Source organism: Chionomys nivalis, chromosome 14 (assembly GCF_950005125.1).
Source record: "Chionomys nivalis chromosome 14, mChiNiv1.1, whole genome shotgun sequence".
In the NCBI taxonomy this organism is placed as follows: domain Eukaryota; kingdom Metazoa; phylum Chordata; class Mammalia; order Rodentia; family Cricetidae; genus Chionomys; species Chionomys nivalis.
This window is the reverse complement of record NC_080099.1, coordinates 23,731,142-23,752,808: the sequence shown is the minus strand read 5'-3', so window position 1 is coordinate 23,752,808 and position 21,667 is coordinate 23,731,142. Positions and strand designations below refer to the sequence as shown.

The following is a 21,667-nucleotide window of genomic DNA, read 5'->3' as shown; positions in this document are numbered from 1 at the left end:
TGGGATTAGTGTGTGCCACCACTGCCCGGCCTCCCCATTAGTTCTTATAACTCTACCAACCTATTGATCATGCATGAGATCATCAGGTTCAGAATTGCTGGTAAGAGAAAAAACAAGCAAGCACACAAACAAAACCATTACAATTAGGGGTACAGAGGTGCAAAATAATTAGCTGAGCCCGGGAATGAGGTGAGGTAACCATATCATTTATCTGCTGCTATCTAATGAACCACTCCGAAACCAAAGTCATACTTTTGATTTGTCCACAAATGTACAGGGTAGTCCCACTTGCATGATGGCGCACTGGAGGACAAGATGGTATTGACCCAGTTATTTTTAAGGGTTAGTCCAGAAACCCAAAGTGTGACTCTCACCATATCATACAGGTCAAACAATTGCAGGCAGAGCAATGAGACTAAAAAATGAATTCAGAAACTAACTCTCCATGTATCTAAAAAAACCCACTGGGGTCACTTTAAAGATTTGTTAACGTGCCGGGCGGTGGTGGCGCACGTCTTTAATACCAGCACTTGGGAGGCAGAGGCAGGCGGATCTCTGTGAGTTCGAGACCAGCCTGGTCTACAAGAGTGAGTTCCAGGACAGGCTCCAAAACCACAGAGAAACCCTGTCTCGAAAAACCAAAAAAAAAAAAAAAATTTGTTAACGTGTATGTGTGTGCCTGAGTGTATGTGCATCATGTGTGTGCACTGCCCTTGGAAGTCAGGGGAAGGCATTGGATTTCCTAAATTGGAGTTCCAGGCACTCTCGAGCTACCTGGTATGGGTGATGGCAACAGAACCTTGGTCCTCTGGAAAGGCTACAAGTGCTCTTAACCTCGGAACCATCTCCAGTCCCACCGGGATCATTTAAAAACCATGGCAATGAACTTGAGAACATGGGCCAAGGCTGGGTAGGATGGGAATAAGAATATACTTATTGACGCTCTGGGAATTCAGGAATCAATGGCTTATGGAGTCAAAAGTAAAACTACAGTATGCAGATAGACCTGGAAGGATGAAGATGCAAGGCTAAATCCCAGGAAAGCTTAACTCTAAAGAGGGCCATTTGGCGAGGAAGCTGGTTCGTGGAAGTCAACTAAGAGGCTGAGTTAGAGGATGATAGAACATACAGAAGATGAAGGTTGAATCAAGGACAAATGCAGTTTTGTGAATGTGTGTATGGTACATGGTGTGTGTAGGCATGTGCAACACATGCATGTATGTGGACACCAGAGAATAATAGGTGTCCTCCTCTATGTAGGGTCTTTCACTGAACCCAAAACACATTTGGGTCAGGCAACCAACCATCAACCTGGGACATGCCTGTCTCTACCATCCTGGGCTGGGGTTCTAGGTACATACATTCTTGCCTGGCTTTTTACATGGGTGCTGGGGACTTGAACTCGGGTCCTCATGCTTGCAGAGAAATCACTCCTGCCAAATGAGCCCCTTCCCCCATCACAAAGGACTGCCAGAAGTATTGTGGGACAAACTTTCCAGGGGAGACACAGCACACACACCACACACAATCTATTACCCCAGATAGGGAGCCCACAATGGATCAAAATATGAGTATCATCAAAATATGACTTGGTGAACCAAAAGTTTTATTGGGGTTACTTACAGGAATATGAGGGGTTACTTATAGGAGCAGAAGTGATTCAAAGAGAGCTCCATCACCAAAGTCCACCACAGTACGGATGATAGTTCATCAAAGCCGGGAACCTGGAACACCACAGCCTGCAGGCAGCTCAAGTTGGAGAGTGTCCTTTCCTGGTGGCTTAACTGGTCTTTGTTCAAGGAAGTTCTCCTGGTTTCTGCTTCTTCTAGGAGGTGAGGCTTATCTGAGAATCCTCTTTGTAATGGCTTATCTGAGAGTAACTCTCAAAAGTCTTTACTGTTCACATACTCTTGGAGAGGGAGAGACCTAGTGAATCTTGTAGTTTCGGGGAGTTCCTGTAGCTATCTTGAGTTATTTACTTTCCCTCTTAATAATCAGGATGGAAGGTGTCTTAAGCCAATGTTTTATTGCTGTGAAGAGACAACACAGCCACAGTGAGACTTATAAAGGAAAACATTTAATTGGGGGCTTGCTTATAGTATGAGGTTTAGTAGATTATTGTCATGGCAGGAAGCATGGCGGCTCATAGGTAGACATGGTGCTGGAGAGTTAGCTGAGAGTTCTACGTCTGGATTGACAGACAGCAGGAAGAAAGACACAGGTTTGGGCTTCTGAAACCCCAAAGTGCACCCCCAGTGACACACTTTCTCCAGCGAGGTGACATCTACACCACCAAGGCCACCTGTCCTAAATCGTTTCAAGTAGCACCACTCTCTATGAGTCTATGGGGCCCATTTTCATTCAAACCATCACAGAATATTTCAATTCTTTGAGGAAACCGTTACACAACAAAGGGTAAAGTAGAAGAATCTCAGTAGTCAATGCAGGCATAGAAGCAAACAGAAGAAAAGGCAACCAAACAGGAAGAAATGGCACTTAGATCTCAAAAAAACAGACAAATCAGGAAGAAACATACAATATTAACTCAAGGCAGGGTATGGAAAACCAGTATGCACACCAGGACTAGGGCCAAGCTTATGACTTGATGGTAGAGCACTCCATGGCCGAGCACAGGAAGCCCTATATGCTGTCGCTAGCACTAGGAAAACCAAACCAAACCAAACCAAACCAAACCGTCCACATCTGAACTGCAGTCATTTTAATTCAGGTGCTGTAAAGGCATTTCTTGTGTTAATAGTATACTTCATCCTATCTTTCCCTATTTGATTTTCCTTTAACGTTTTCTCATTTATCAAGCCTGTTGTCGTGGGTGTGAGCAATCAACAACTCACCAAAGGAAAGGCAAAGATTTGTTAGCCCAAGCACCAGAACATCAAGTCTTTTGCAAGTTCATCTGTTTCCTTACATGTCCACTGCAAGCCAAGGTGCTTTAAAATTAAAATTTAAAATTTCACTCACTTATCTCTGATGTATGGGCAATTTGCATCCATCTATATCTGTGTGCCTGGTAAACTTAGAGGGCAGAAGAGGGTATCAGATCCCTTAGGACTGACAACTGGTTATGAACACCATGTGAGTACTGAGAATTGAAACTGAATCCTCTGCAAGAGCAGTCAGTACTCTTAACCACCGAGCCATGTCTCCAACCCCCATTGTTTTAAGGTAGTGTCATTATGTATACTGGGCTGACCTCAGATTGACAGAGATCCTCTTGTCTCTGCTTCTCGGGTGTTATGATCAAGGACATAGGTCACCATCCCAGCATACCGAGGTCTTTTATGGTAAAGCCATCAAGATGAAAATAATTAAAGGTCTGGACTCAATTTAATTGTTCATCAGTCTAAAAGTGCACACTTCTGTAACAAGGTCAACCAAGCAACAGACCAAACGACAGAACGGGAAGGGAAAGATGTATTATGAATGGTTAGTGTTCTGGCTAGACTTATGCCAACTTGACCAAGAGCTAGTATCTTCTGAGGGGAAGGGACCTCGAAGCCTTCATAAAATTCAGCTTTAGGCAGGCCTGGAGAGCATTTTAATAAATTAGTAGCTGATGGGAAAAGGCTCAGTCAATTCTGGGTGGTCACCCTGGGTTCTACAAGAAAGCAGACTGAGTAAGCCAGTAAATAGCTCCATGGCTTCAGCAACAGTTTCTGCCCCCAGGTTCCTGCCCTGACTTCCTTTGATGATGATATACAAGTGTAAGCAAAACAAGCCATTTCCTCTTCGTTTTACTTTTGGTTGTGGTATTTCATCACACCAACAGGAACCCTAAGACTCTTGGTGTAATGGTGGGGAAGCCTGAGGGAGCGAAGTTCTAAGAGTATTTTGATATGGGTATGGCCTGCTGAGGACTACAAGGTCTTAATTGGCCCATGGAAAATTGGCAAAGCTTTTCTCTGGAGTCTGAGTGTCTATGGAAGACTAATCAGTGTGTGCAAAGACTAGCAACTGAGACTTCCTCCTCCTCCTGGATATTTACAGCTGGGATTGTTGGTCTCCAGAGGCTTCCTTCGAAACTAGCTAATGTCTTCCCCTGTGCTGTACCTAATGAACACCCAGTAGTAGAGGCATTAGAAAACCCCACCTGATCCTGGCTTCACTATGTGTGTGACTGTATGTCTGTCTGCTCTTTATTCCCTCACCAACCCTAGCCAGGGTTCCAGGACCCAAGCCACATAGGTCACAGCAGGTTAGCTTACAATTTATTTTTAATACCATTACTTAGCCAGTCTTCCCTTTCCCCTAGACTTTAGGCAATCATAAAAATGCAAGAAAACCGTGATAATTTAAGTAACAAAACAGGAGAATTTACTGGAGTTTCATGTAATCCTCAGTGTCATGAATTATAACTATTTTGTAAACATGGAATGACTGGTGGCAGAAGTCACAGGTACCAGAACTGCCCTCAAAGTCTATGCTACCAAGTTTGAGTTCTACTACACTGTTGTGGCTTCCATGTCCCTTCTTTGAGCCTCTATTATAGCTTCCTCTCATTGTGAATTCATGATTTAAGTCTGCAAAACAGAATAAAAGAACCTAACATTGATCTACTTGCAAAAATGTGTGGAGAGATCAGAACACTCCAGATAACAGAGCTCCTAAAACAACACTCTGTTCTAGTTCACTTGCAAGGACAGCAAGTAACTCTAAGATATACATGGCCCATTTTCTCATTGTTTCCATTTGTCAATCTTGTAGGAACGAAGGCAAATTCATACTGTGGAATTTCACTGTTCCTTAAACAGGCACTTAGTAAAATGGTAAAATAATGCCTTGCCAAGAAAATCTTTTGACTGCAGTCCTGGAAATAGAACCTGGGTTCTCTGGAAGAGCAGTCGGAATGCCCTTAATCACTGAGTCATGTCTCAGTCTATACTTTTTAAGTATACCTACACATGGTGTACAAACCATTTCTAACTCCAGTTCCAGAGGATCTCACACCCTCTTCTGACCTCCACAAGCACATGATGCAGAGATAAATGGAGACAAAACACACACATAAAATATGGTCATATATATAATTTTAAATTTGGGGGCTGGAGAGATGGCTCAGCGTTTAAGAGCACTGGCTGCTCTTCCAGAGGACCTGGATTCAGTTCTTAGCACCAACATGGCAGCTTACAACTGTCTTAAACTTGAGCTCCTGGAGTTCCAACACCTTCACACAGATACACGTGCAGGCAAAATACTACTGTGTAAAAGATAAAAAGAAACATTTTTAAAAAGTACTATTTACTGCTCCCAGTACACTTTATACCACCTCCAGGTCTTATCCTTGTCCAGGTGTTTAGATCTGACGGAGGTCGAAGGAGGATGGCTTCACACTCGAGGGTTAACTTACCACCTGAAAATATGACTTGAAGTCCGAGATTAGAATACGCTGCCCCAAAATAGTCTTTGCTATATATTGTGCTGGTTGTTATTTTGGGAAACTGCAGTCACAGGAGTAGCTGAGACTGACTTTCCTTTTTTAATGCAATAGTTGAAAGAAAATGCACACTGGCAGTTATGTATCGGAGGGCTTCTCCAGACGTATGAGACCACCCACACTCACCAGTTTTCTCTTCCAGGCCTCTTCTGTAGGTCAGGATGTGATCACAGCACCAGTTTTCTGAAGCCGACTCTCAGATTTTGCACGACTCTTGTGTTCATATAGACAATGGAGTCTGCTTTCCTCTCATTCATCCAGTCTGTGCCAGTTTAATTGGCAGTCCAAAGAATCTAGGAGGGCTATCTCGAGTCTGTCCTAAAACCGACTGGATTTTTGAGCTTCGGAAGCAACAGAAAGGGTAACCTTATGTTACAGAACTGAAAGGCCTTCCCACGAGATGAGTAAAAGAGAAACTTGCAAGCCAGTAGGCGACTGCTCCTGGCTAATGCACCAAAGGGAGCCAGCCCTAAACAGAAATCCCTGGAGCCTACAGTTTCCTGGCTCCAGAGGTATTCTTAGAGTCATTAACCACATTTCACAGAGCCAGGAATGACAAGGTTTGACTGTTTGGACAAATGGGGGAAATTTACAATGTAAAATATTGTCAAGGTTATCCCAAGACAGGCCAGCACTGCTTTTCCCAGGCAGTTGTTAACCAAGGCTATCCCCGCCTGCCTGGCAGGGTTATGTTAAAAGAACCGTAGTGCTCCTTTGGCTAACTTAGTAAAAGTAAAATCTTTTTTTTTTTTTTTGTTTTTTTTGTTTTTCGAGACAGGGTTTCTCTGTGGTTTTGGAGCCTGTCCTGGAACTAGCTCTTGTAGACCAGGCTGGTCTCGAACTCACAGAGATCCGCTTGCCTCTGCCTCCCAAGTGCTGGGATTAAAGGCATGCGCCACCACCGCCCGGCAATAGTAAAATCTTTTATACAGCATCAGTTAAGATGTAAAAAATATACAGGTTCATAAAATTTACAAGGTTAATAAAACATAAACGAGGAGATAGATGTTCAAACAAATATGGCTTAAGATGGATTTAAGAACTAGGAAACAGCTTAACAGGGCTGGGAGCAGAGCTCAGTCGCAGAGTGCTTACCTAGCATTCTGGAGACCTTGCATTCAACCCCCAGTGCTAAAAACACAAATTTGTTGATGTGAGAAGTAGTAATTTGTCAGTCTCAACCACAAAGGAAAAAAGGCATACCTCAGCATTATTAGATGAGAAATTCATGGGAGTCCAGCATTTTGTCCATTACTTCCCCATACAATCTAATATAAGATCCCAGGGCAAATCTGACAAAGGGCAGGAGTAAGGATTGGTGGAAGCAGCCATTTGTAGGTAATTACCTATACAATTGTGTTTGGGTCTTTTGCCACTGGTATTGTTACGGGTATTTCATACCCAAGGGCCTGAAAATAACTCTGCTTATAAGGGAAGAGGATCTGCAGAACCCACACTCACCTGACAACACAAGTCTCTCTGCTGCTGAGTCTCCACCTGCTACCATCTGCCATGGAAGCAGATACTGCTACACCGGCCCCAGCATGTACAACGCTGGCCGCATAGGCGAGGATGCGTCCAAGGCTCTCTTGATTCTATGGTGTTTTATCCACCAAACTGGGGATGTGATGGTGGACATGGGCCAGTAGGACTCCTATATGGGCATCTAGGCCCAGACCAAAAGCATCCTGATGCTGAGGTGTTCATGGAGAGTGGTACCAACTTGGATAACAGAGATGATACTACACCTTATACAATGAACCACGTGTGGCCCTGGAAGAGCACTTGCTGCTTACCAAGGAAGGTTCCCTTAACCCCACACCAGTCATGAAAAGACCCAGATCATGCTCAAGATCATCAACCAAGGCTGTGCTGTTTGTACAACTCTGCTGGCATCACCTGCCTCATGATGGACTCCAGAGACGGACACGCATGCACGTGCGCGTGCATGCACACACACACACACAGTGCTCATCTACAAGAACTACTCTTCATGATGGACTCTACACACATGCATCCCCAACAGTGCCCATCTACAGGACCTACCCATGAAGTTCCAGAATAAACATGGCTACAACCTCATAGCCAAGCAGGAAACGGATCTAATATCAAGAAATTGTGCCATTTTGCCCTGGACTTCCAGTAAGGCATGCCTGCTGCTGCATCCTTTTTCCTGGAGAAGAGTTACATCCGACAGCCAGGTCATCACTATGAGCAAGGACCAATTCTGCTGCCCCCAGGCGCTCTTCTAGCCTTCCTTTCTGGGTGTGGACTATTATGGTGTCCATGAACTTATCTTCAATTCTGTCATCAAGTGTGGTGTCAATATCAGCAAAGACGTCTGTGCCAACATGGTGCTGCCTGTAGGTACCACCATGTACCCAGGCATCGATTACACCAGCATACAGATCACTGATCTGGCTCCTAGTACAGTGAAGATCAACACCATTCTCCCCAAGTGCAAGTACTCCATGTGGATAGGCAGTTCCACTATGGCCTCCTGGTTCAGCAAGGAGGAATACAAGGAATACGGTCCTTCCTTCATGCACTGCAAATGATTCTAGGCGGACAATGATGGAGCTGTGTTCACACCTTTTCTTGACAACATGTGCATGGAAAAAAAACCCTGAGACAACTTTGTTCTTTTTCTCAATTATAAATATATATATATATTGGTGCTTTTGATTCAGGATTTAAAAACTGGAATGGTGAAGGTGACAGCAGCTGATTTGGGATAAGCATCCCCAAAGTTTTGCAATGTGGTTGAAGACTTTGCATTTTGTTGTTGCTACAGGAAGTCCCTTGTCCTCCCCAGAGAAGCACCCCACCCTAATCCAGAAAGGAGGATGCCCAGGTCATCCGAGTGTATTCAAGTGAGATGAGACAGCAGCATTACTTTTGTGTAAATTACGTATTGCAAAAAAAATTATCCACCCTAATACTTTGTTTTTAATTTTGGACAGTCAACTACTATGCTTGGCCCCCATGCTGGACTCTCCAACTTGAAATTTATGGAGGCTTTTGGTCTCCCTGGGAGTGGGTTGTGTTGTCAAGGCAGGCAGAACTGACCTGTTCATGGACTTGAGATCAGTTTAGTAAAAGAGCACACCTTATAAAGAAGAAAAAAGGAAGACTGACCCGACCGACCCTTTAGCCCTTCCAAAAGGGACAAGAAAGGGGCGGCTACAGAATAATGTGTGACCCCTAGCAGGGATTACAAGTAAAAAAGATGACTAAATAAAAAATGAAATAAAAAAGCCTTGAAAAATCTCTCTATATGTCAACCCAAATGATCTAAATTTATACAAGGGTAAAGCTTTGTCAATCTAAGTACCTAAATGTCACACCAATCCCTACCATCTCCCTTTCCCATAAAATATAAGACATACGATGCTGCACTAATTCCAGAAATTAGTTGAAAGCACAATTAAGGGATTTTGGATTCAGTCATCAGAGTACCAACTTAAATGATTTTTGTAAACATTTTGAAAAAGGCCATAGGACACTTGTCACATTGTTCAAATGCCCAATGGCAGGACTTCTGATGAGACCAAACAGGCCACATAAACCAATAAGATACTGTAGAGATAAAGCCAATATGACTAAATCCAAAGTGGAGCACACGAAGGACCTCATGTATAATACAAACCAGCTTAATAAATAAAGGAGACACAGGTGCCAGAACCTGCGAGAGTTTTAGTTCCTGGGGGCTTGTTCACAGCCTTCTCTGAGACTCCACTGCCACTTCTACTCGGGCAAGTCTAATGGTGCGGCCATGAAGTTTGTAGCCATCTTGCCGTACTAATGCCACAGTGCCAGGCTGTACTCCTACACCTGCTGGCATGTGACAGATGAGTTCATGCTCATGAGGGTCATATTTGTCACCAATTGGTGTCATTTTCTCTAGGCCATGTTTGGCAAATACGCTCTTCAGCTTTGCTTCTAAAAGGGACAGTCCTTGAAAGACTTTTTCCAGAGTAAGCTTGTGGTCATCAGGTTTGGTTCCTTCTGAAAAACACTCAGCAGTCTTCTCCAAAATGTCTGCCACCTCCACCAGGTCCTTACAGAAGCTCTGGATTCCTGCAGAGAAAACAGAACCAAGTCTAAGAACAACGCTGTCCTTAGGGGTAGAACCTGGAGTAGGCAAAGAGGTAGCTCATGTTATACTTAGTATTTCTGAGAGTGGGAAGGTTGCTGTGCAGGACTTGGGGATCAGCTCAACCATTCAACCTCAACTGACAAGTCAGAGTCAGTTTTTGCAAACTGTGTCTGTCTGTCTGTCTACCGGGAAACCAGGAAAAGATGCAATTTGGGCTAAATACACCTATATAAAATAGACTAAAAACAGGCTTATCTTAGTTGTGCAAAGGCCACTCTCAAGAGATAAGCTAGGAATATTTCATTGGGGGGGGGTGGAGAACACAAAATAAGAAAAGCCAACACTATGCTAAGGATGGCGAGAGCCACTTGTTCGTGGCTGCCTAGACAGGAAGGTAAGGCACACTTACAGATGAGGTGAGTATCCTTTCTAAGGCCTGTTAGGGAGACCTGGGAAAGGTCCACAGAAACCTTTTAGAGTAAGTGAACTGTTCCAAGCTGAAAGTAAAGCCAGTGTTCCCACTCTGATCGGGATAAGGAATGGTCACCACTGGACGTCCATGGTATAGTGCCCAGCAGGGGCTGGTAAAGAGTAGACTTATCTATTGACATGTTTATAGCTACGCCAAGGTGGGCAGCAACCTAGACTAGTCACAGGCAAGCAATAAAAACACCGACAGGTAGACCTGAGAAAACTGACCAGATGTGGCAGACCAAAGGAGAGGAAGGAATTCTACTTTTAACTTCCCAGACTCTATTAGTAGAGTTTCTTGAGGAAAACAGTGGCACATCAGCCCAACAGCAGTATACTAGCAACAGATGGGCTCACAAGGAAAAGAAAAAGTGCCAGTATCAAGCAAGGAAACAAGCCCCGACTGAGAGCAGACGCTGGGTTTTTATGTTGGGGATTAAGCCCAAGCCCATGGTTCTGCCACTGAGCTAAATTCTCAGCTGTCCAGTAGAAGTTTTAAAGCAGCAAGCTTCTGTGCTGATCTGCACACTGCCAGGGGAGACTTTGCTTCTAAATGAGTGAAGTAGTGGGAATCTGGCTAAACAGAAGCCCAAGTTCAGTTTCTGACTGCATTCTCATTATTGTATTATGATTATTTTGCGTGTGATGTATGCACGTTTGCCTCTACATGCACCCAGGTGGGAGTCATAGGTCAACGATGGGTATTTTGCTCTAGTTTTTTTTAGATGAAGACTCTTATTGGACACAGAACTAGACATTTCAGCCAAACTGAGGAGAGTCCAGTGAGTTGCCTGTCTCCTCCCTACCCCAGCACTGAAATTAGTCACACACCTGACCTTTTTTCCACATGAATTTTGGATATCCTAACTCAGAACTTCATGCTTGCAAAATAATTACTTTCTGAACCATCTCCCAAGTCCCAATTTAACTACTGAGTTAAAACTATGCTTGCAAGGAGGTAAGATAGTTGTTATGACATATCAGTTTAAAAACATACTTTCTACCAGGTGTGGTAGCTCGTGCCTTTAATTCTAGCACTTGGGAGGCAGAGGCAGGAATTTCTGTGAGTTAGAGGCCAACCTGATCTATACAGAGTTCCACGTTAGCGAGGGCTACATAGAGAGACCTTGACTCAAAAAACATAAACCAAAATCAAAACCAAATAATACTTTCCTTCTCCCTCCATGCTCATCTCAACCCCTTAAGTTTCCTAAGTATCTCTGGAAGCTAGGAGGAAACTCCATAGGCAAATGACTTCTGTAGTGTCCTTGGCTAGACACAGTTTTAAGTCAATAAACTGGCAGTTAGTTAACATGAGTTCATTCCTAGATGTCTAACTAGTGCTAACTCAATGCTTGACTTTAGTGTCCATCTACCTTACTCATCAAAGCAGGTCGAACAACAGAAGTTCCCCCATTGCTAAAACTGCTCTACTTGGAACAAGACATTTCCACATCTCAGCAGCCAACAACTTTCTTCTGTAAAAGGCCACACAGCAAGCAATTTAAGGTTTGTGGGACAAGAGGCAAAAGTCAAAAATTTTACGTTTTGTAAGTAAAGAGAAAATAAGTTCATATGAACTTTAAAAAAATCATGAAATTCAAGACTACTAACTGGCAGCTGGCTATGATCTGTGGAGCTTTGTTATAGACTTGGATACACATGCACACATGTGCACAAGTGCTCGAACACACACACACACACTTTCAAGTTTTACCTTCTTTCAGGCTGTTCTATAAAGAACTGACTTGCAGAGCACTGACAGCAATAAGGGATTCTTGTCCACAGTAGTATAGACTTTCCCTGTGCATACAGACCAATGCTGCTTACATCACGCAAACTTTAGCATTCCTGGTTATGCACTGTTCTTTGGATTTTCCTCTTGAATGTCACTATAATTCACTGTTTCATCAATGACTAAAAAATATTATTTGTATATACACTAGAATGTTGGAACTGTAGCAACTGTATATTCTTAGAAAAATAAAGGCCAGCATTATTATACAATGGTTAACATGACACCATTTCCATGTGCAGCAGAGAAGCCTGTGGGGAGAGTGGGAGGTATGGGATGTATCGGTTAGGGGTCTCAGACGCATTTCTACTACAATTAGTTTATAAAAGTGCTTACAAAGGTACATGCCCTTCAACTAAATTTACTGTATTATGAATCATCTCTCACCAAATATCTTGGCGTCTTCCACACATCTCTGGGTTCGTCTCCTTATGTTTTCACAATCAGCGACAGCTCTCTGGTATCTCAGCTAAATAACAAAAGCAAAATCAAAGGTGAGAAGTCAGTGGTAAAGAATGCTTTTACTTTATAAATCTTGCCCTTATAATAGAGGCAGGGACACAGCTCAGTGACAGAATACTTTCTCAGCATGCACAAGGCCCTGAGTTTAGTTTTCAGTAGTCGCTGTTTAAAAACAAACTAGTCTGAGACTGGCTGCTCTCCAAATTTCCAAAGCAGTAATCTATTTACTCTTCAGTATCTTGTAAGTAATTACAACTAGCTTGAACACATCACTTTTCAGGTTCATTATCCAGAGCAAACAATTTCACATTTAGGCAACACTGCCAACCTTTCTTTCATGGACCCGAATTCTCACATGACAAAGAATAAGTTTTAAAAACTTATCACTGCAACTGGAAAGATGACTCAGATGTTAAGAGCATTGACTGTTCTTCTAGAGGTCCTGAGTTTAAATCCCAGCAACCACATGGTGGCTCACAACCATATGTAATGTGAGATCTGATGTCTTCTGGTGTGTAAGCAAACAGGCAGACAGAATATAACATATACATAACATAAATCTTAAAAACAAAACCAACCAACCAAACAAACAAAAAAAAAAAAACCCAATAACCAAAACCTATCACCTATTTCAAGGCAGTTAACTCATCCTGTTTGTTCCTCTTTTCTCTTTAGTTCCTGGGTTCTTTAATTGCTCTCGTAAGACTGCTTCCCAGCACCCTGCAGTCCTGAGGGACTTTACTCCGCCTTGTAATTATTCTGCTTTAGCTATTTCTTCTCACAGTGCTCAATCACAACTACGTTTAGTAGGTCAGATGTTCTCTGCTTACCAGAGTACAAAGACCTCATACACCCAGCAAATATTTATTCTCTATCACCTGACAGGCACCACACTACCTTTAACTGCCAAACCATCAGTTATCTAAGGGCTGGGAGACAAGAGGGAAGCAAACAAGGCACCCACCCTTAGCAAGTGGCTTTTAAAAACCAGACTTTTTTTTTTTTTAAACAGGCCCAGCAAGAGAGTAATGGAAGAAGAGGGGTAAAAAAACCATTTTAAAGGAAAGTTCATTAAAAAAAACAAAAAACACAAAAAATTTTGCTTGAACATTTAAATCAGAAAAGAGATAGCAAATAAATAATATAAAATCTATTACTCACTGTTAAATCCTGGACTTCTTTTTCCAGTTTAACAGCTTTTAGCCTTAAAGCTTGCTCAGCAAGGGAGGGACCGAGTACGTCAGGAGGGTCCTCAGAACTGCAGTCTTCCCCAGCAGTTCTTTGGGTGGCAGTGCTGAATGGGTGTAGCCATCCCCTAAGAGGGTGGGGTAGGGCAATGGCACACAATGAAAAAATGCCACCATACAAAGGCAACCACAACAGTTAGAGCCCCCAAAGCACCTCATGCTGACTCTCCATAGTCTTCAGTCTTGGTGACAGATGCTACGAAGTCCTAAGCTTTTCCTGCTTCATCCGCCTCATGTTTTTATTGTCTAGATTTTAAAGTGCTCTTAAAAGTAGCATTAAAGTGAGAAAAACGGCTCAGCAGTTAAGAGCACTGACTGCTCTTCCAGAAGACCTGGATTCAACTCCAATCATCTAAGCAGTGGCAACTCACAACCACCCGTAACTCCAGTTCTCGGGGATCTAATGCCTTCTGTGGGCAGCAGGTGCGCAGTTGGAGCAGCCATAATGCAGGCCAAACTCCCATACATTTAAAGTTTTAACGATATGCAGTTGTCATGCCATACAATTTACCATTGAGAGTGTACAATTCAACATTTTTACCATGTTCAGAGTCTGTGCGTGAAATCACAATTTCACAACATCTTTGTCACATAAAAGGGCTTGTATTTCACACATCATTTACCATTGCCTCCTACACTGCCCCAGGTAAACCTGATGATACTTTGTTTTCTATAGACAAGTCTTTTATGGATGCTTAATGTCAACAGAATCGTAATAGATGATCACTTAGAAGCAGTTTTTCACTTAGAATGTGTTTCAGGTTCATTCATGTAATTGTGATAAGAGAAAAATACCAACAAGTTTTTTTTTTTAATTAAAAGGAATAGGAATAGAATGAATTTACTGACAAGCAGGAAATATTAGGTAACAGAGGAATAAGAAAAGAACATAAGGAACTCTCCTCTGAAACACAGGAGCTAAAACTAAACTGCTGGCTTCTCCGCCCCAGCCCCCAAAGGGTCACATTTGCTCTTTTCCCCTGAGAAGAGAGCATCACCAACATCTGATTAGACAGATGTTAGCTAAAGATAAAAATGTCTTAACTAAAAACTTGCAAATTTCAACTTCTGTAAAACCTGCTTAGCTCTGGGAAATCTCCTTTGACACAGGGATAAAAAGACCCAAGATGGTCTGAAGATTATGATAATGTCTAACCCTACATAAAACATGAAATATTTCAGATCAGGGCTTTAATAGCTAGAGTCTATAGCTGTATACTAAAAAAGTTTTTCTCATTGGGGACGGGTGAGACACCCCCCCAACTGCATTTACCAGTAATTGGTTACTTTCTATTGCTAATAGCTCATTGTGTAGATATGCCACACCGTTTTACCCACTTGTCAACTGATGGACGTTTGGATTTCTTTTCTACTAGAATGATAATACTGCTTCTACAAAACAAATGCTATTGTAATCTGTCATATCCAGCCTAACTGTAGGAATGGACCTCACTGGGGCAGTGAGGGAATGAAGAAGATAGACAGAAAGGTGGGGTCACGTGGTCCAGGCTCACTACTGGAAAAAACCACAGCATCCTGGAAGCTCAGCATTTTATCAGTAGAGTTGTTCAAACTTTAGGGAGGTTTTATTACATACAGACCCATCGGGGGGGGGGGCTTCTGGTGCACAGTTAGATCAAGGGGACAGGTTTAGTTAATCTCAGTAGGTGTAGTCTCTGTAGAGGAACAGTCTTTAAATTGTAAACACCCAGAGGGGAGAAGCTACACGGACATTTTCTGCACACACTGGTAATACTCACACTCAACCCTTAGAGGAAGGCTTTGCCACTTCTCCATGGGCCTGAGGCTCTGGAGTCTTTGACATGGCCTGTTCGTGTCATCACACACATTCATTCACACAGGACTTTACCCACTCAGGTTTCCTACATCTCCCCTTTCCTATTTCCCATATGTGCAGGATGGATCTTCACTATTAGTCCAGTGGCAGTTCACCACAGTGCCCAACACTGACACAGATGGCATTAAAGGTGCCTTTTTTTCCGTTTCACCTTTTGGCCTCTTCCATCGCTGTGTTACCACTCTGCCACTCTGGGCCGTCTTCTTGCCCTCAGGTGCTACAAAGCCACTCTTTGTGGGATCTAGTCTCTTCACACCTGGAGCCAGGCTCTTTACAGTCCTCAAAGGCACCCAAAGTAGCTATTCTGCACCGTCAGGAAAAACACAAGCATACCTTCACCCCCACATTAGCATAGGCCAAACCATTTTCCTGTCATATCTTTCCACATAGCACCTTAGGTTTTATTTCTCTGTCTTTTGGTGGCCAGTGTCAACTCTACAGTGAGGTAATCTACTTAAAACAGTTTAATGTGAACAAGGCCTTGTTTAGACAATCAGTAGGGGCAAAGCTCCCCCTTTTAGTGTTTGTTGTTTGAGACATTTGTGGGATCTTTCTACAATAGCTGTCCCTGGGGGTTGTAAGGAACACTTGTGTTGTGAGCCATTTTATGTTGGGCACAAATGCTTTTAATGCAGAAGACATGTAGGTAGAACATTTTCCATTTAAAGATGTGGTAGATAGACCCAAATGGCAAATGCAGCAATGCACTGAGCAGTATGGTATGTTCGGCAGCCTCCCTTGTGAACAGAGGCATAAACTGAGAATAGGTATCAGCATTAAACACACACACACACACTGTGTTTTCCAAAGGAAGAGACATGAGTAACATCCATCTGCCAGAGAGCACTGGGATGTAACCCCTGGGGTTAATACTTTACATGTGACAGGCTGAAAAGGATTGGTTATACTGCTTAACTATCTGCCTAGCCGTTCTTCCTGGGAGGAAACAAATTCACTGCATAAAGAGGTAGCATTTTGGTGGTACAGAGCATGACTATTATGGAATATTTCTTTATAATCTGTGAATATATGTTATTGTGATTGGTTTAATAAAGAAGCCGATTGGTCTATAGCTAAATAGGCTAAGGTTAGGTGAGGAATCAAACAAAGAGGACTCTAGTAAGAAGGGCGGAATCTGAGAATCTCGAGGAGACGTGGAGAGAATGAACTTGCCCTACCTGACATTGCCAAATGGCCACTAATCAACATACCAGTTTCTCTGATGCCAAGTAATCCAGGAGAGAAATTTCCATGGGGGGAGGCATGTGCCTTGCAGTTTCAACATAGGCTGCTAGTAAAAAGAATCTGCCGAGGGACACCTGTCTTCTAAATATGCACTGATGGGACTGCAATTTTTTACCTTGCTTCCAGGATTTCTCAAAACCTCTAAATACTGAGATATAATTGCTTATCTTTAGAGTCTATTTGTCCCATATTATACTTGACACTTAGAATTGCCTGCTCTCTCTCCCTTTGTCCCTTTATTTTATTTTTCTTTTCATCTCTTTCCTCCTTTTTACTGGCACAAACACACTTCTCTTGGAAGTGTTCCCCCCTTTGGCCAGAGTTTCCCTTAGCCACTGTCCATGTCCCTGGTTGGGCACCACTTGCTGCATCCAGCAGAGCTCCAGGGATAGCTGATTGGGGTGGTGAGAATGTGAAGAAAAGACAGAAAGCTGGGATCAGGTCATCAGGGCTCTTGTCTGGAGGAACCCCAGCACCCTGGAAGCTTTGATTATATATAGTTTGTAATATAGATCGAACAGAGAGGCAGAGTTATTGCATAAAGTTGAACAAGGAGACAAGGTTATCACACACAGACAAACAAGGAGGCAGGGCTTATGGTGTACAAGGGAATTAAGTTCATCTCAGTAGGAGTAATCTCTGTAGGGGCGCAGTCTTCAGGCTGTAAACATCCAGGAGGGAGAATACTACAGCGACCTTTCTGCACACATTATTAACACCTGCACTCTGTCCCGCACGGAAGGCTGTGCCATGCCTCCATGGGTCTAAGGGAGTTTTGACATGACTTGTGTATGTCGACACATGCATTCACTCAGGACTTCACTCACTGAGGACTTTCTCCACTCCTCACAATAAACCCTATTTACTGAAGAAAAACCCCAAGAGGAGATGCTTGAGGTTTAATGACATAGTCAAGATCAAAAAATTAAGCTGGGCAAAGTGGCATGTGACTATCTGCAACTCAGGTACTAGGAGGCTGATACGGGCAGACCTTTCGGTAGCATAGTAAAAGTCTGTCTCAAAAGAACAACAAAGATAGTGCTCCCTCCAAAACAAACAACAAACAAAAGAAAGGCACACGCAGAGCAAGTGTTCCGTTGAGCCAGGATATTTAATACCAGGAAGCCACAAAGTTATACAATTCTGGTCTAACTCTTTATCTTATAGAAGGGGAAAAAGAGTAAAAGGAACTCAGGCTTAGAATTCCAAGACTTTATGGCCACACACTGTAAGGGAAGAAAATCTGTGCTATGAAAGAGAAATTATGACTGGTCGTCTCTGGACAGAAAGGTCACTAAAATAGAACCTTATTTTAGTCAATTAGTTTTTGTTCAGCTAGTTATGTAATCTAAAATTTTGCACAGCTAATGAAAATGGTTAAGGTCCCAACAAAAGGACATGCATTCCTTAATTGACAAAGCATTTGAAATTGTTTTTCAGGAACTGCTTACAGGATCCATTCAAGAGCAGTTTCAAACAGGCATTTTAAGAAGGGACAGTCCTGGCTGGGCAGTGGTGGTGCATGCCTTTAATCCCAGCACTTGGGAGGCAGAGGCAGGAGGATCTCTTGTGAGTTCAATGCCAGCCTGGTCTACACAGCGAGTTCCAGGATAGTTAGGACGACACAGAGAAATTCTGTCTTGAAACTTCTTCCCACAAAAAAAGTGTGAACAGTTCCACAAGCCAGTTTGCTTGCCAGTGACATTTTGATATCACGAGCTCAAAATCCTAAGCACAAAACATAACTTCCCCCTAATAAGCACATGACTTGTGAAGAGGCAAGATGACATCTACACTGGCACAAAAGAACCCTAGATTATAGCCAGGTGGTGGTGGCGCACGCCTTTAATCCCAGCACTCGGGAGGCAGAGGCAGGCAGATCTCTGTGAGTTCGAGGCCAGCCTGGTCTACAAAGGGAGTTCCAGGACAGGCTCCAAAGCTACAGAGAAACCCTGTCTTGAAAAACCAAGAAAAGAAAAGTACCCTAGATTGTTCTCCTTCTCACCACCTAAATGAGAAATAGCCTCTCTCTGCCTAAGTGTCCCCATCAATTGACAAGGGAAGGAGGCAAACTTTCTGTTTTTGTCCTCCTTGCCAGTTGACCTTGCAATAAAACTTTTCTGTTATAAAACAAAACAAAACAACAACAACAACAAAAAAAAAACCTCAAAACCATCCTTGGCCTACTATGGGCAGAGGAAAGTGAGCCTTTGCTCCTTTGCTCTTGGTATCACTAAAATATTTGATATTTGTTTGGTTCAGTGTACATAGACTTGGACCTTGTTTAGAGCAGCTCTTCAACTGCGAAGTTTTTTTTTTTTTTGGTTTTTCGAGACAGGGTTTCTCTGTAGCTTTTGGTGCCTGTCCCGGAACTAGCTCTGTAGACCAGGCTGGCCTCGAACTCCCAGAGATCTGCCTGCCTCTGCCTCCCAAGTGCTGGGATTAAAGGCGTGCGCCACCACCGCCAGGCAACTGCAGCAGTTCTGACCTCTAGTTTAAGGAAGTCTTCACTATACCTATACCTCCTAGACCCAAGTGAAAAACTACAAGGTTAATCAATCTGTAGGTTCGAGAGCTCTTTAAATCAAATAGTTTATTACTTATACGCACAGACATATCTTGGACAGTGGTCACTGAGATGGCAGAAATGATAACAAAGGCTTAAGGGGATGGGGGGTATAGGAGTCTGCTTTAAGAAAAGAGAACTTTAGGCAGAGCGAAGAAGAGCTGGCTTAGCGTCACAATCAAGGGCATTTCCCAGACTTTACAGCCTGGTCCTGAATTTTATTAAGGGTTGATATCCAATTAAACCATGTATCCAATTAGTATACACGGTCCTAACTAAATATTTGGTCCAGAAAATACAGTTATCATAGATATGTCTGGGGCAAATTATACACAGCCAAAAAGACCAGCCCTCCTGGAAAACCATATTTATCTCGGATAAACAGAAAGCTGGTCAAAACGACCAGTTTGAAGAGAAGAGGCCAATGCTCAATTATTCCTTCAGAAGAAGTTTTTGATTATTTCCTAACCTCACCCAACAAACTGCCGAAGCTAGGAAAACAAACCACCCCGCCCAAAGCATTTAATTCAAGGCCTCACAGCTCTGGTAGGGCGGGTGTATTAGATCAGGTGCATCAAGACCGGAAAAAGAATGACAAATGGTCACGCAAATTTCCTGGATTTCCCCGCAGCTAATTGACAAGTCAGAATTCTCAAACTTATAGACAGCCTTTAAAAAAAATTCTTTCTCAGGAGTATCCCCTGAGAATAATGAACCGTGTTCACTAATAAAAAAACACCTGCTCGAGAACCGCGGCTGGTTTCTAGACGGGGTAACTTCCTTAAGATTTGTTTGGAAAAGTTGGTAAATTTTCCTAAATCCTAGATTCCTCAAGTTATTAAACACGAAATAATAAAAAGCGACTACCCATAGTTCTGCAGGCCACTGACGGCACGAATTTCACAGTATCCCTAAGACTGGTGGAAGGGGCGTTTGGGGAACGGTTCATGGCTCTCCTTTTATACACAAGTCAAACGATGCTCCCGAGAGCTGGAGAGAGTGACTGGACCACATGGAGTCTGGCTAAGAACCCCACGAAACCTTGGAAGACACAGGCGAGCAGGGGCTGGGGACGAGTTACGTTTCCGATTCTGTCCTGCTTGGCTTCTACCTCTCAGGACGTGGCCTCGGATGCACTTATCTTCCCTGACTGGGAAAAGCGCGCCGATGGGCCTCAGCCTCCCTTATAGGAGACGCGGCGTGGACGCCGGGTCACGGGGCCTGAGGCCGGTCCTCGCTGGCGCCGAGTTAGCCCTCGCCTTCCTTCCCACAGCTGCCCATCGCCGCGCCCACGCCACGGCCTGCCCGGCCCCGCCGCCCCGCTTACCTGTTCTCTGACACAAGCCCTGAGGCCAGGAGGCGCTGCAGCCGCTGCACCGCCCACAACGACCGCGCCGCCATGTTCCAGACCAGAACGTCGACACCGCGCACGCGCGCTCGAGCCAAGTGGAGAGACGGAAAGTCACGCGCCTCCCCCGATGTAGGCAGGGACTTCCGGTTTCCTGTGCGCCACACTGCTCTTCCGGGCCGGGCCCCGCAATGTGGGCTCTCGGGGTTGAACTGGTCAGGAGGACGCTTGGCCCAAGAGCTTCATAGTAGGTGCCAAGTTCACGGTGAGCGAGGCGGCTCTCACCTCATCCTCGAGGAGCGCATATGAGATGACAAGCAACAAATGTAAAATGTGACCAGTGCTTAAAGGCGAGGTGCACGCGCTGTGAAAATAAGATAGACGCCTAGGCCGATGAGTCTCAACAACCCGAGTTCGATCCTGGGACCCACTAGAAGAAAAAAAAGAATTCTGAAGTTTGTTTTCTGACTTCACTTCGGGCCCAGTCATGTACGCGCCGAAATAAATACACGCCCACACAAAACTGAAAAAAAGACTAGAATATAGCCGTAAAGAAAGCAAGTGAAGAGGGAGAGTATTGAAAGCAAAAGATGGGAATTTGGGGAGAGGGTATGGTAACCTCAGACTGGAGAATTGGCTTGAACCGGTCTGGTGAGCGAATAAATACTGCAGCCTGGTCGCACCTTCCCCAGTCACTCTCATGATTTTTCTTTCGACGAACTGTTTTCTGACTTAAGTGTGTGTTAATGATATATGGTTGAGTTGTTTCCGCTTAGTAAAATCTAAGCGCTTTTCAGGGCAGACCTATATTTTGTTGTCTGATTTTGGTTGCAGTAGCTCGACAACAGGTATGACTCAGGTCTGTAATCCCAGCCACTCAGGGCTAAGGCCAGATCACAAGATCGTGTTCAACTGGGGCACCTTAGTGAGGCGGTCTCACTACAAGAGAGCTGGGGATACAGCTCAGGGGTCGAGTGCATGCTTACACATGCCAGACCCTTCCTCGGTACTAGAGAAAAAAAGTCCCTTTGCTGTTCAGAGAAAATTGAAGGGTGTAAAAAGAGGTAGAGAAGAGGAACTGTTGGAATAGCCCTGGTAAGAGAGGACGGAATGTTTTTTGCTAT

At 43.7% G+C, this 21,667-nt stretch overlaps 1 protein-coding gene across 2 annotated transcripts; it reads right to left on the bottom strand.

Moving 5' to 3' along the window:
• Positions 1 to 1,594: 1,594 nt before the first annotated feature.
• On the bottom strand, positions 1,595 to 20,633 carry Grpel2 (GrpE like 2, mitochondrial). 2 transcript variants are annotated; one of them, XR_009058305.1, is made up of 5 exons: positions 20,523 to 20,633; positions 13,441 to 13,594; positions 12,205 to 12,286; positions 5,579 to 9,532; positions 1,595 to 2,030 (listed from the first exon to the last, which is right to left on the bottom strand). XR_009058305.1 is itself a non-coding variant. In XM_057789004.1 (4 exons), exons 1-4 carry the CDS (start codon positions 20,594 to 20,596, stop codon positions 9,168 to 9,170), a joined length of 675 nt encoding a protein of 224 aa, XP_057644987.1. In that variant the 5' UTR covers positions 20,597 to 20,633; the 3' UTR covers positions 1,595 to 9,167. The 2 variants fall into 2 exon arrangements, 1 of the variants encoding a protein (XP_057644987.1); XM_057789004.1 differs by having other exon boundaries at positions 1,595 to 9,532.
• Between the last annotated feature and the right edge of the window lie 1,034 nt (positions 20,634 to 21,667).

What these genes read in the sequence shown, in the direction of transcription:
- Grpel2 (XM_057789004.1), bottom strand. Translation starts at nt 20,596, where the DNA reads ATGGCGGCGCGGTCGTTGTGGGCGGTGCAGCGGCTGCAGCGCCTCCTG. An exon ending in GGGCTTGTGTCAGAGAACAG is followed by an intron (nt 13,595 to 20,522) that starts GTAAGCGGGGCG and finishes CCACCCTCTTAG; the next exon opens with GGGATGGCTACACCCATTCA. An exon ending in GGAAGACGCCAAGATATTTG is followed by an intron (nt 9,533 to 12,204) that starts GTGAGAGATGAT and finishes TTTTCTCTGCAG; the next exon opens with GAATCCAGAGCTTCTGTAAG.